This window comes from Solea senegalensis, linkage group LG10 (assembly GCF_019176455.1).
Source record: "Solea senegalensis isolate Sse05_10M linkage group LG10, IFAPA_SoseM_1, whole genome shotgun sequence".
Classification (NCBI taxonomy): domain Eukaryota; kingdom Metazoa; phylum Chordata; class Actinopteri; order Pleuronectiformes; family Soleidae; genus Solea; species Solea senegalensis.
Window position 1 is genome coordinate 969,384 of NC_058030.1, and position 13,472 is coordinate 982,855.

At 39.2% G+C, this 13,472-nt stretch overlaps 1 protein-coding gene across 1 annotated transcript in view; it reads right to left on the reverse strand.

The window, feature by feature from the left end:
- The window catches only part of LOC122776362 (ethanolamine kinase 1-like), a 20,497-nt gene extending 20,213 nt beyond the window's left edge, over window positions 1–284 (reverse strand). The window contains exon 1 of the mRNA XM_044036856.1: window positions 1–284. This exon is cut by the window's left edge and continues 128 nt beyond it. Coding sequence (XP_043892791.1) covers window positions 1–7 — 7 coding nt within the window. The 5' untranslated portion in view covers window positions 8–284.
- Between the last annotated feature and the right edge of the window lie 13,188 nt (window positions 285–13,472).

The following is a 13,472-nucleotide window of genomic DNA, read 5'->3' on the forward strand; positions in this document are numbered from 1 at the left end:
TGTCCATTTTATAACAAAGCAGATTAAAGCGCTGTTCCCTACAAAGACTCACGGTCAGGAAATGTTCACTAGCATTCAGACCAAAGTCCTACTCCGCTTGTAATCTGGCTGAATTATTTACAGACTAACCTGGTCATCAAAACATCAGCACAACATTATCCAACTATCTTGGCAGATGGCAACAGAGTTGTACCGTCTTCTTTGTCATAACTGTTCAGCCACCATTGACATCTGCAAATAACTGAAATTGTCTTTTTGTATGTCCAGTGAATCAGCAACAATTCAGCTTTGCTTATCAGGGGCCAATGTTCTTATGGGCATCTTCATCCCCGCTGCAGCTCAGTTTACACATTAACCACTGGTGGTTGGAGTTAAAGCAGAAGGAGAATCATACAAACATATTTACTCATTTTAACATCTATCGTGGTCCAGGAGAAATGTCTGCAAATTGTGTTTGAATAAAAATGAAATAAAGACCAAATTTAAATATAAAACTATAAAATTCACTTTAAATGACTAGTTCAATAAAAAATAACCAGGGAAATTAATTAAGTTTTCATCACCAGGCTTTCGTAATGTAATCTATTCACACAGATTGCAGTCCTCGTTGTGAGGAGACGTGTGTGTTCAAATCGAGCTGAGCATCATTTTTTTCCTCCTAAAACTGAGCTCTATTTTCTGTCACTATCCACACAGCTCCCTGACAGTTGAACCCCGAGTACCCTATTCTAGCATAAAATAATAATACAAAAAAAAAAGAGCAGTTTCCCAGGAGAATTTATGTTACTGCTTACTTCATTTAACTCAGTTCAAGCCAAAAAAGTAAGTAAATGCCAGAAATCTGCCCAATGAGACGACATTTACTCCCATAAATAATCCACAGCTGTATGTAATTTTGTCGTGTGCACCAGCAAAAACTTCCTACAAGGGTGGAGTCTATTGTCTGAGGTGAGTCATCATGTAAGCCAGAGGACCCATGGCCTTTTATACCAGCTCAATGCCATGGAACATTTCAACATGATCACTCCGTAAACACAAAATTAATTTCATAAACATTGGGAGTCGCGTGTTCTCAGTCTGTTCAATTATTTAGAAGTTGGGCCAATGTTTACCATTTAGCATAATTGCCTAGAAGTCACAAATGTGGTGATCGTCTTGAACTGAATACTTTGCAAGCTTTTAAACGCAAATGAAATTCACTTGCCATCAAAGAGCGTCTCATCATCAAAGATGTTGTGTATTGAGAGGGAGATGAGCGTCTCGATTAAAAATGTAAGGGTCAGGCGGTAGAATAAAACTATGGAGTCACTGTTGGTGTTAGTGTGCGTGCACCTACATACAGCTAAACAAGAGGAGGACGCACAACCTCCCACACACACACAAAGTGTGTGAAGGATACTGTTAAGACACTTCTCAGACTGATTCGCTGTCTTTATGTCTGGTGTCTCTCTCTTCTTTTTCTTCCATCCCATTGTAATATTATGAATACATTCATTAACATTTGAGCCTTGAAAATTAATCATTTTATGAAAGGATCTACAAAGTAGCGTTGAAGACAGATGTGAACATGTAACAAAGCCGAGTTTATGTCATTGGAGTTTTGTCAAATGCAACATTACCTACGCTAAGTGTCTTTTTCACTTAAGTCACAAGGCAGTAGAACAATGAGCAATTTATAGATTCAGCTAAACTTTTAAAATAAAAGTGATGAGAGGGAGAATAGAGGCAAGGGCAATTTCTGTGTTGTTGTTAATCAAGGAACATACAGTATATCCTTACTTTTGCTTCTGGAAAAAGAATACAACTGGTGATATGTAATATTTAGTTTTTATTTTAATAAAAATAGTGTTTGCCAGACACAAGTACTTTCCCTGCCCTGTCACTGGGAGTGAACTCCAAACCAATTTGTTTCTATCAAAGGTGACTCAAGGGTGAATGACCACTACACAAACACATACAAACAGCGGACTCACACAGTCACTTGCAGAGATGCATTGTCTTCTACAACCTGGCAAATAACAGGTGCAAGCACATACAGCATATGTTTTATAAAGTAAACATTGGTTAAACTGCATGTTCCAGCCAAAATACGTTAGTAAAAGAATTCCATGCAACGGACACGGTGACCATTCTTTTTCCGTCACTACATGAGAATAAATGGATAATGCCCTAAATGTACTCGCTCCATGCACGTCACAACCCACGGATGATAGCGTCAAATGATGCTTGCACTGACTGAATTAAGCTGCGTGGCAGAGGAAAACATTAGATAAGAAAAATAAAGGTGTATAAAATCCATTATTGAACAGGACATGATTAAGGCCGGTGTAAATGTGTTTGTGGTGCATGGTATAGAGACTCTGATATTACAGAATAATCCTGAGAATTATGAGTAACTATTGAATCATGTTAAAATGTCACGAATGTTGATTGTAGTGATATATTCTTTTGAGAAACTTCCTCACAAAGTTTTTTGGGTTTTTTTTCATATTTTTCCACAACTCTGAACTCTTCATTCAAGGAAAGGTTACATTCATTAGCACCAACAAAGACTCTGTTTAATGGAATAATGTTCATTAAAATATAGAGGTGCACGAGGGAGAAGGCTGGTTATCGTGCACGTCATTAGGCAAAAATATGAAATTGTGTTGTTCCTACATGCAAGGTTGTATGGATGTGGCTGAGACGCCAGTTTCTTTAGAAATGTGTACACCTAGTCAACGGATGTTTCTGAAAGGAAGAAATTCCCTTGTCATTACAAGGGAAACAGTTGTTGGGGTCCTTTAACAGCTCTTTGGAGAGAAAAGGAGAGAGAAACCTATGCACACATTTAACCTTTCATATAGTCTCACAATTGGGGCACTCAAGGCCTTTCATTTGTGAAGGTCCTGTGGAAAAAAATCAGGGAGCTTGGACTCATTTCATCTACCGGTACAGTATATTTATATTTAAGCTCAAATCAAGGATAGCAAATAGGCCATCCCTATGTATTTTTCCCCTCTGAGCCCTGCCTCCCACTATAATTTCTGCCGACAGTTTGTGTGCAAATGCAGTAATAGACACATTTATCACATCAAAGGGGATTCAATTTTCTTTTCAATCATCCACCGGTATGAATAGCGCCACATCCTTTGCGGCCAACAATGAGGGGCCATTACCGTGAACCAAAGGATGGCTTCGCCTTCTCTGTGCATTGAAGGGAAAAGTGTGTCAAAGTGTTCAGCATCGCCAACGCTTGTTCTAAGCAAATGGAGACAGCTTTCAGACAGGTTAGTATCCAATTTTATTGTCAGACAAATGTCATTTTTGTTTGGGGGCATGGTAATCATTGGGCTCAGACAACGGTGTTCCTCAGTGGTAAAGCCAGCAGTTAGTCCATTTAATACTCTAACGCTCATGTCTGTTGCACATTGTCAAGTCCAGACATGACACCCTCTGCCTCTTCATTATGTGAAGAGGGTGACATGCAGGATTCAGGCCGCAGCCCTCGGGGGAGGGGCAGGAGGAAGTAATTGTCCGAGACATTGTTGATCTACATCAACTGCAATTAATTGTTCACTTGCGGAGACAGATGACAGGTGTGGATACAATGTGTGTGTCACATCTTGGAGGAGACACAGGTGCATGCTAATATACACTACGTCATTTTTTGTGTGTGTGTGTGTGTGTGTCTTCCATCAGACTTCTCTGCTTATTCTTTTACTGCAGTACAAAAAGTTTTGTTTAAATTAATACAAAAAAATGCTGATGCTTAATTTTGACAAACACAGTACGTTACAGGTTTGGTGGATTGACAGCTTCTTATTCAGCTTCTTATTTACTTTGTTGGGAACAATCTTCACCAACCTGTATTAAGACAAATATAGGCAATATTTGACATTAACCCTTAGAGCACAGAGCATTTTGGCTGATTTTTCCATTACTACTTTTCCATTAAACATACAGTATATTCAGAGGGTATAAGAATGTGCAAAATAGAGTGTTTTATATCCTTTTTTTCAGCACAACCTAGGTAATCTGATGAAAAAAATAATATTTTATTATATAACTATATAAACACACCTGAGCAAAAAGTACTCAGATTGAATTTGCAAAATGTGGAAATACGTCTCTGTTCAAAGTTCACTTGGCTTGTTTTTTATGAACAAACACTAAAGAAAACCAATCTATTTTGTGACGTCCGCACAATTATCGCTACTTTATATCACTACGAAACGTGCACTATAAAATGACTCAATCATAACTTTGACTCAATAACTCATAAGAAGACTAAAAAAACACATTTTTAAAGCCTGAATATGTGACCTATAAACACACAACCCCAGGAAGTCCATATAAGGAGTTGTGTATTATCCCCAAATATAAGAAAATTCACTGTCTTATAAAGTGTATTTACCCTACTGACGGACTGTAGAAGTAGTTGTATGTGCTAACACCAGGTGCACACATATAGACGGTACAGTTATAAACATAACCTTCAGCTTAATCATCAAACTGTCTTTTATGTCATCCTCAGCCAGAGCTTATACAAGGTCCCTCACTGCCAAACCACCCAAGCCACAGCGGATGAGGTCATCTGTGCCGCTCACACCGTACGGGCTCTTAAAGCTCTGCTTAATCTGATATCATTGGAAAAGAGATGCTCAGCTAGCTCAAGCTCCCACCACACTATTTCTGGCGTGTTCATCCAACAATGCTGTCTTGTCTCTGCATGGATTTTTTCTGAATCTGAGAGGGATTGTGCCTGTGATGGTATTTTCAAGGGATGGCACGGTGGTCAGGACAGCATTTAAAGAGCATGGAAGAATGACTTTAATGCTGAAACCATGTAGAAATGAGGAATGAGCCATGAAACCATGTCAGCACATGAGGCTAAGGTTTGCCCATTTTGCTTTTATGTTAAGTAGAATTTATTCTAGTCGTGGTCTGGTTACTGAATTGTGGAGGGAAGGAACATTCATTCTCTGGATCCAGACTCAGAAAAGCAGCATTTCTTATTAATGACACATAAAAAGTAATAAATATTGCTGTGTAAAGATGCTTTGCGGGGTTTTATTTGATGGCCTAATTTAGTAGTAGTCAAAAAGAACAACAGATGAGGATGTTTATTATATTTATATAATGTATAGCTCCAGATCCAGCCACATATGAACAGTATGTTCATCTTCTGTCTTCATCCATTAAATATGTATTGCATAGGATTGGGCTGCTGACCATGAATACGGAGAGAGATTGAAATAGAAGGACTGGCAGTAATTATAGCATTTTAATTAAATATTCACTTTCATCTGCTGGAAAATCAACAGATCTGCCCTCAGTGCTGCTGCTGTTGGGTCTCTTTTGATAGGAGGAAAAAAAAGGCGCTGTACAGTATCTGAAAAACATCTGTCAAGTACCCTGTCTAGTTAATATCTACGTTAATATCCCCTGTTAAAGTTACAAGTGCTGTTCGGGTTTAATCTTTGCTTAAAGAGAGAGCGGGAGGGGGTGAGGAGTGTTGGAGTTAAAGTTTAAACGATGTACCTGAAGAAAATGTTGAACGGGGAGGGAATGAGGGGAAAAGGGAATGAACTGAGGAAACTCTGTGGTAATCTCATATTCAGCATCTTTGCTGAAACAAACACACACACACACACACACACACACACACACGTTTCTATGAGTTCAGAGGACACCAGTCTTATCCTAACCCTGACCCTAACCCTGACCTCAGCCTTACTTCAAAACAGGTTTTCACCTTAAAATGTAGTAATTTACCTGTGGTTCTTCTTCTTTATCAACATAGTGGGGAAATTCAAACCTACAAACTATTCATTATGAATGTATCTGCAAAATATCCACTGACAAATTGTTTTCCGACAAAACTCACTATGATAATGTGTTAGCTTATATGTCACTCTTAGAAAAGAGAAAGAAAAAAAAACATTTAAATGTCCAGCCTGGGTGATTTCCTCAAATATGCAGAGATGTGTGTTTTATCAATCACTCACCGGGACAGTGATTACAGTTTTACAAATGTAACATCTCTATTTCCTCAGATATACAGTCCACGATGAACCATACACTGCAATGGGACAAACAATAAGCCGTCCTTCGTGGAGTTAAACTTTGAGAAACAGCATCCTGCACATGCATCATTCGAAAAACATATCTAAAATGATTCCAGGGTGACATTTGTGCAAATCTGTGAGAGACAATTAGAATAATATGTATATAAATCAAGACAATAATTAATGTAACATGATATTTTGACACATTTTGGCTTTAAAAATGATTGCGCTTCCTGCAATTTGGATTTCGATTAATTGTTCAGCCCTACATGCATGCATGCACAAATTAAAGTTGCATGAGATAAACTGTGCAAATTAATTGCTCTGGTTATCATGTTATCTGGTTATCATTAATGTAATCATATAAATACAGTATATCAGTTATTTTTGAAAAGTGGACACGCATTTTGCTTATGAGCCCATGTTCTAAAAAAACCTAATAAAATCAAAGTAGCATCAAAACAGAGATCATTCAAACATTAAATAACACGACTTGAAAATGGAAAGAAGCAACTTCAACATATGACAAGGACATTTTCATCCCTTCTGGTGCATTTATGGAAACATATCACACACCGTGTCATTCAAAATATAAATGCCCTGGAAACAAGAAACAACTGCTGCCAATTTTCAATAACATTAAACTTACTCTGGCTTGTTAGACCAAAGGGCTACATATTTGCGAGGCTGTTATATGATATTTCCCATGCTAACTGTCGACACATAGTTAATACATGCACTCAAAGTGGTTTGCTACTGTCTGCAGTCACAGGCAGCTATAGAGAAAAAAACAAATACAATTCTGCTGCCTCGTCGTCTGCACGAGAAACAATCTCCACACAAACCTCCCGAGACCGCGTGGCCAGAAGAGACGAACGAATGCTTCCACAACAGGGGTTTGTGTGGACTAAACGACATAAATGGAGAAGGCGTGCTGTGGTGGCCTGTTAATGACGAGGAGGGGGCTCTGAGGACCAGAGAGGGAAGACATCACCATCATTAACAGCAGCGCACCCATGAGCAAAGAGAACCGTGTTGGGACAACGCAGGTCTTGGCCTCAGTTGATACAGCACTATGAACTATTTCCATGCAGCATACAGTGTATAGTATATCATGTTTCCATGATAGATATCTGATTGTAGCTGATTGTTCTAGATTCATTGATTCTCTGTAGGTCACAGCTGGATGGTCCAGGTCCTTAAATCAGACACTGCACACAAAAAAAACCAAATACAAATCCACACCATCAAGTCCTGAGCCTCTATGTACAGAACTTATACACACTAGAATACTGCATGAAATCTGACAGGATCCTAAAACCAGGTTGTCACCTGCTAAATTATCAGCTGAAATTTGACTTTCTTGTGTGCGTGTGCACTGTATCATGCAGCATGGACATTGCACTGATGCAGACAGCGAGGGTGGCGGTGCCAATCCCAGCTGACATTGGGCGAAAGGGCGGTATATACCCTGGACAGGAACATGCTCAAAATAGCTTCATTAGCTTTGGACTTCAAAGATGACAGAGTCATTTAAGTATCAAAACACCATGAACTCTTGTAGCCGGCCATGCTGTCAGCATGAGCTCACTCAACACAACTCAGACAGGTCAGGTCACACACTGCTAAAGAAAGATTACGTGTCCAGTGCACTTCCCGATTTCAACAAAAAAAAGGTCTTTCCATTTGTGTGTGTGCAGCTGTCAGTGTTGTAATGTCCAGGCTGCTACTGCATTTAAAGCTACGGCATAATTACCAACAACCACCAGATGTGACAATCAGCTCACCTGACACTGCTTTCATGAGCCACTCCACCTCCACTTCTGAGTGCCAACCACTCCCACACATCCACACATATAGGCCTGGACATACTCCACAAGAACAGGCGGCAAATGTGTTGTTTTTCTCCAGGCGGCGAGAACAAGAATTAAAAAAAAAGTTATTTCTGGCCAGGATATTTCATACTTCATGAGAAACTCAAGTGCAGAACTCCTGAGAGTCCTCATAGGGAATGACAACATTTCCGCATTAACCACACCCACTTCAAATTTCTGGCCAGTCACACAATACATGTCGGACACCACACAAGAAAAAATGTTCTGCCCAGACGATGTGTCAAGAACAAGCTGCAAGAACTCCCAAATGAACAAAGCGATTAAAATAATGATGTCATTCTTTTCTCGCAGCTCTGGGAGAGAGAGAACACTTTTCTCTGTTGTTGAGGAGCATGTACAAGCCTTATTTTTATACATTTTGAGTGTTACACTACAGTTACCCTAGTTATGTGCTCCAGACTTGACCTCTAAAATGCATTGCACTATGAACCTGTTCACAGCCTGAGATCCTGCAGCGGGAGTGACTGAGTGTTCCAAAATCCAGGCTTCTCACTAAAGGTGACAAAGGTTTTGCAGGCAGGCAAATATTATCTTTTAAAGCTTCTCATAAAACACTCTTATCCTATAGTGTATGATTAATTTTTATGATTTTGGCGACAGTACATTTAATATTTATTGCCATGTTTTGATAATTTCATCACTTGTATTGTTTGATTTATTATAGATCTTGATCTTGTAACTTTGCTTTGAAAGGTGCTATATAAATAAAGTTATCATTAGGGTTCGAGCACAAGGTGCGTAGAGCTTACGATGCTTATGGTTAGTTAAAATGTCACGTCGTACTAGAACGGGGCCGGCAAAGTTGGTGAAAATTTCGAATTTCTCGCAACACACAACAAAACTCTTATAACTTTGTGATGGAAGGTCCGAGCTCAACCAAACTTGTGATGATAGATGATGGGCCAGTGCTGAAGATGTCTATGTAAAAACTGTCAAGTTTGAAAACATCACCTTCTGGTGGTGGCAGAAAATAAACCAAAAAAAAGTTACTTTATGATTCCGGAAATAACATGGCAACGGTGCAAAGTTGGATTCTGCAACAAAAAAATAAACTTAATTTTTTCCAGGTTTGAGAAACGATGATCAACATTTTCTGGTCCAAGGAATAGGGAAAAAAAATTGATGACTGGTGAATTGATTACAAAAATAAAAAATCAGCCCCGTTCTCCACAAAAGCATCATCACACAACCAAAATGTCAGTTATCTGTTGTTCCTGTTGAAATCATGATGCACTGGATGCTGATTTCTTTGTCTACCGCTCAGTTGTCCCAAGTCTGATCTTTACTTTGGGAAACATCTTGTACATCAGCACCTCACACTTTGGTGTTTTATTTAATTGCTGAATATTTTCCTGCACTAATGTGTGGAGCGTTATCTGGCTGCGATTCATCACATCACCTACCTGAGGCTGAGCCAGTCCGAAAGCTTAGCATCGCATGTGTGGCTGCTCATATTGCTGCTGGTGTTCATGGTACTGCAACACTGTTCAAATAACTATTTTAATAGAACTTTTCAAAACAACTCTACAAAGTGCTTTCCATAGTAGAAAAATAAAACCTTTAAGCGTAAAATAGTAGACTTAAAAGAATTAAAATCTAAAATGAAAAGCAGATGAAATAAAATAGTAAAAATACATCTGTAGTTAAAAGAAGGCATTTTAAAGCAAAGTAGTCTAATGTTCAGTAGCATATTTTTATGCTTTGGCCATATTTAGTGCTAGTGGCTAGAAGTAAGGAAGTTGTGAGATGGGGGCAAGTAGCAGCATCACCATCCACTGTAGCATTCCCTGCCTTAGAGTCCAAATTATTATATTCCCTTTAACACCATGTGCAAATCCATATAGGGCCTAGAGGACCAGAGTTTTCTGGTTAAAAGCAACCAAACACTTGGAGCAGTGTCAAAAGGTGCCAAGTCTGCAGTAACAGATCAGTGCAATTTGTTTTAAAAGAATTCCACATCTTAAGTTAAAGGCACTAACTTATCAAACTAACACTCACAGAATCACTGAAAAAATACAAGTCAACCATAAAGTTAAGAACAAAACTTTTACTTGATATAAAGAAGGCAATAAAGACAAATTTTCAATGTCTAACATTACAGGCTGAAAGTAGCAGCGTCTGTATTTTACTGTGGAGATGCATCACATGTACAGTGTTTTGTCATGTGTGGTTGTGGGTCAGTGGGGACAGGGGGGTTAAAGTCCATCTAAAAAAAATAAAAAAAATCTCGGTGACCATGTCCTGTTGGGCAGAGTGACGTAGCAGCCAATGAGGCATGTGTACAGTTTGGCAAGGTCCAACATCTAACAAAAGAAATAAAATAAAATAAATAAGAGTCAGCACACTTTAGTATTAAGTAAATATGGATTAAACATATTGAGTACCATCTGAAAAAACGTACCTGAAGACATCCCATGGAAAACAGGTGGAAAAGGTTGGTTCATCTTGGGCTAGGTCATCACCGCAGCCATCCAGGACGGGACTTCTTCAGGTCGTGGTGTCCAACATGGAGTCCTCTGATCCAGGAATGTGCTGCAGCCTTCATCTCTTCAAAACAAGGAAGAATTTGATAAGTCACAAGAAAAAAAAAAAGAAGTAAACAAATGACAAATCTTCAGGTAGCTCACCTGGTCAAGTGTGACACGTCCTCACATCCAGTCAGAGCTCACCGATGGATACCCTCCCTAACCTATATCTGCCTTTCCTGTCCTACACTGACAGTTACAAGCAATCTTTGCCAGCCATTTGGGATGATGCTAACCCCAATGTCTTGGTTGGCTACATGAAAAACTGTAAATGACCCAGTTGCCCAGACAAATGTTCCTTCTGATTCCGTAGCCTCGCCACAAACAGGTCCTCTGCTAAAACCCTCATTTTGCTAAGCATGAAATCAATTCCACTTTCCTGTCCTCCTCATTTTCTCTCCCTGCAGCCTTTCAACAGCCATTGCTGTTGCATCATCTGCAAGAGGCAGCAGTTTCGCAATTCAGAGCTTCTCGTGTGTTAAGCAAGACGTGGCACCAGAGTATTGACAAAGCAGACACCTGAAAATGCTTGACCCCAATTTAAACAACTGCTTCACCATCTACAAGTGATGTGATTTACACTACAAACCTGACCATTCAAATCCTTTGTTTCGGAGGAAGATACATGCATATCATGACAGGCTGAGTCTCAAAATCAGATGGATCCTTGTCTGATTTTGGAAACTGCACAGCCATGATATGCCACTCAGTCAGGATCCGTGGCCAGATTTCCTCACACACAGAGAAGAAGACGAAATGCCTTACCATGTTACGAGTCGACTCAATTTACCTTGTTCTCTGCTGCGTGAAAAAGACCCAGCTCATAAAATCTTGACTGATTTAAAAATTGAGCAATTAAATAACTCAATCATCGATGCTGTTGGGTCATGCAGAGAGCTTGTGATCTTTTGCATGGTTTCCCAAACATTTAGAGGTCAGGTTACTGACCCCAACAATGTCAAATTCAATGATTTTCTGTCCTAAACTGATGAACCATTTGGGTAAATTAGATTAAGCATTTGAAAGGTGTTTACATTGTTAGTAGTCTAATGACACTTCTTACCCAACACATGAAGATGCAGTGAATCAGGATACGGCTACCTTTAGCAGATGCAACAGCAGCAGTGGGTGGTGGAAGGCTGCAGGGAGAAAAAAAATTATATGGAGACAAGTTGGAGGAATCATTTAATGCATAGCTCAACAAGAGCTAAAGCGGAGAGAAACTTTAAGGCAAGTCTACAAAAATCAGAGAAGTAACTTCGCCAACACATCTAAGAGATAGCAGTTTCTCATGCAACCAATCAAGACATTGGGATTAAGCATGACTCTACAAGCTGCCTAAATTGTGAAATTTGAAAGAAAGTCATGGGTAATAACGGACTACAGACACTTGTTCGCTGAAATAGCTAGTGTATGGTGAGGTGTTAACCCTATGCTCTATCAAAAATCCCACTTTGGGCAAGCCATAAAGTCCTATCATTTCAACCAGCTGCCAGCTTCGCAAATAAGAGGCAAAAGACCACTTGTTTACACGTTTACATGATCACTGTTAACCACAAAGCTCTAGTCCATCCAAGAAACAAATCAAATAACGAAAAATAAATTAAAAAGCTGCAGCTGCTCACTCCTGCTACAACAGGGTACTTGCACAACAGTCTTTAACATGAAGCCAAATTCTGTCTGTTTGAATTCAGCCCACAGAATAAAGGTTTTATTTCAAGTCATCCTATCGAAAGATAAAAAGTTTGAACATTAAACTTTAACTTTCACTTAAATAATCCGAGTTGTCTCTCTACCAGGTTTGTTGTCCTCCTAAAGAAAAGGAACGCGCTCTAATCCTGCAACCTACAATCTAATTTATGAAAGAAACTATGCAGGATAGCCCTGCATCCCTAAGGCGAGTAACGCATAGTTTTGCAAGGGAAGATAAAAATCCCCTGCTGGGAGGCCTCCCAACATGACGCGCAAAAAGACTATGAACACAAAAAGGTTCAACTCCTTTAGAGGGAAATAAACTTGGCAGAGTGAGACAAGTCAGCATTAATATTGAATTCGATTTCAGTTAGCGACTACAAAGGCTGATGGCAGTGCGTAAAGTTTAAGACTTAAATGGATATCAAAATGTGCCAACAAATGCCAGATTTAAAGTATATCATATATTAATATATTATCCATGGGCTGAATAACACCTACAACCTAATGTGACTACACTTGCATATAAATCAAAAGTTTAGCTTCATAATCAAATCAGGAACCAGTTATCTTATCAAAGCAATTACCAGTTGAGAATAAAGAAAGACCTGGTATAGCTCATCATAATCAATTTCCACATTTTAACAGCACTTTGAAAGAACTTTAGACATGGTACAGTAAACTTTGATGCATTTACTACATGATTCATCAGCTTCCACGTTTGTCAACAGTCCAAGTTGCAACTATAACTGAGATTCAAGACCAAAATTAAATTTTTAATTTCAAAATAAGGTACCATCATTTCCTGCTAAATCAGACGCCTCACGACTAATCAACTTTAAAATCATCCATTTAAGTTGAGACTAAAAAAGTGACTAAATCTGACACACAGGACAGACAGAGACCACACAGGACAGACAGACAGACAGACAGAGACCAAACACACGAGACAGAGACCAGAAAGACACACAGGACAGACAGACCAGTGAGAGAGAGGGACAGACAGAACAGCGAAAGAGAGAGACAGACAGAACAGCAAGAGAGAGAGACAGACCAGTGAGAGAGAGGGACAGACAGAACAGCGAAAGAGAGAGAGACAGACAGAACAGCAAGAGAGAGAGACAGTGACGTATGCCATGACGGCAGTCTTGGCATGTGTCAGTGTGTAAATAAAGGCCTTTGCACTCAAAAATTTGATTATTGTAATGACATTGTGTCAGGCATTGGAAATGCTTGGATGCAAATTAACTTATAAATTGAGTGGACACGATTTACCAACAAAGATCATGTGGCAAAGGCTTTTAATACTT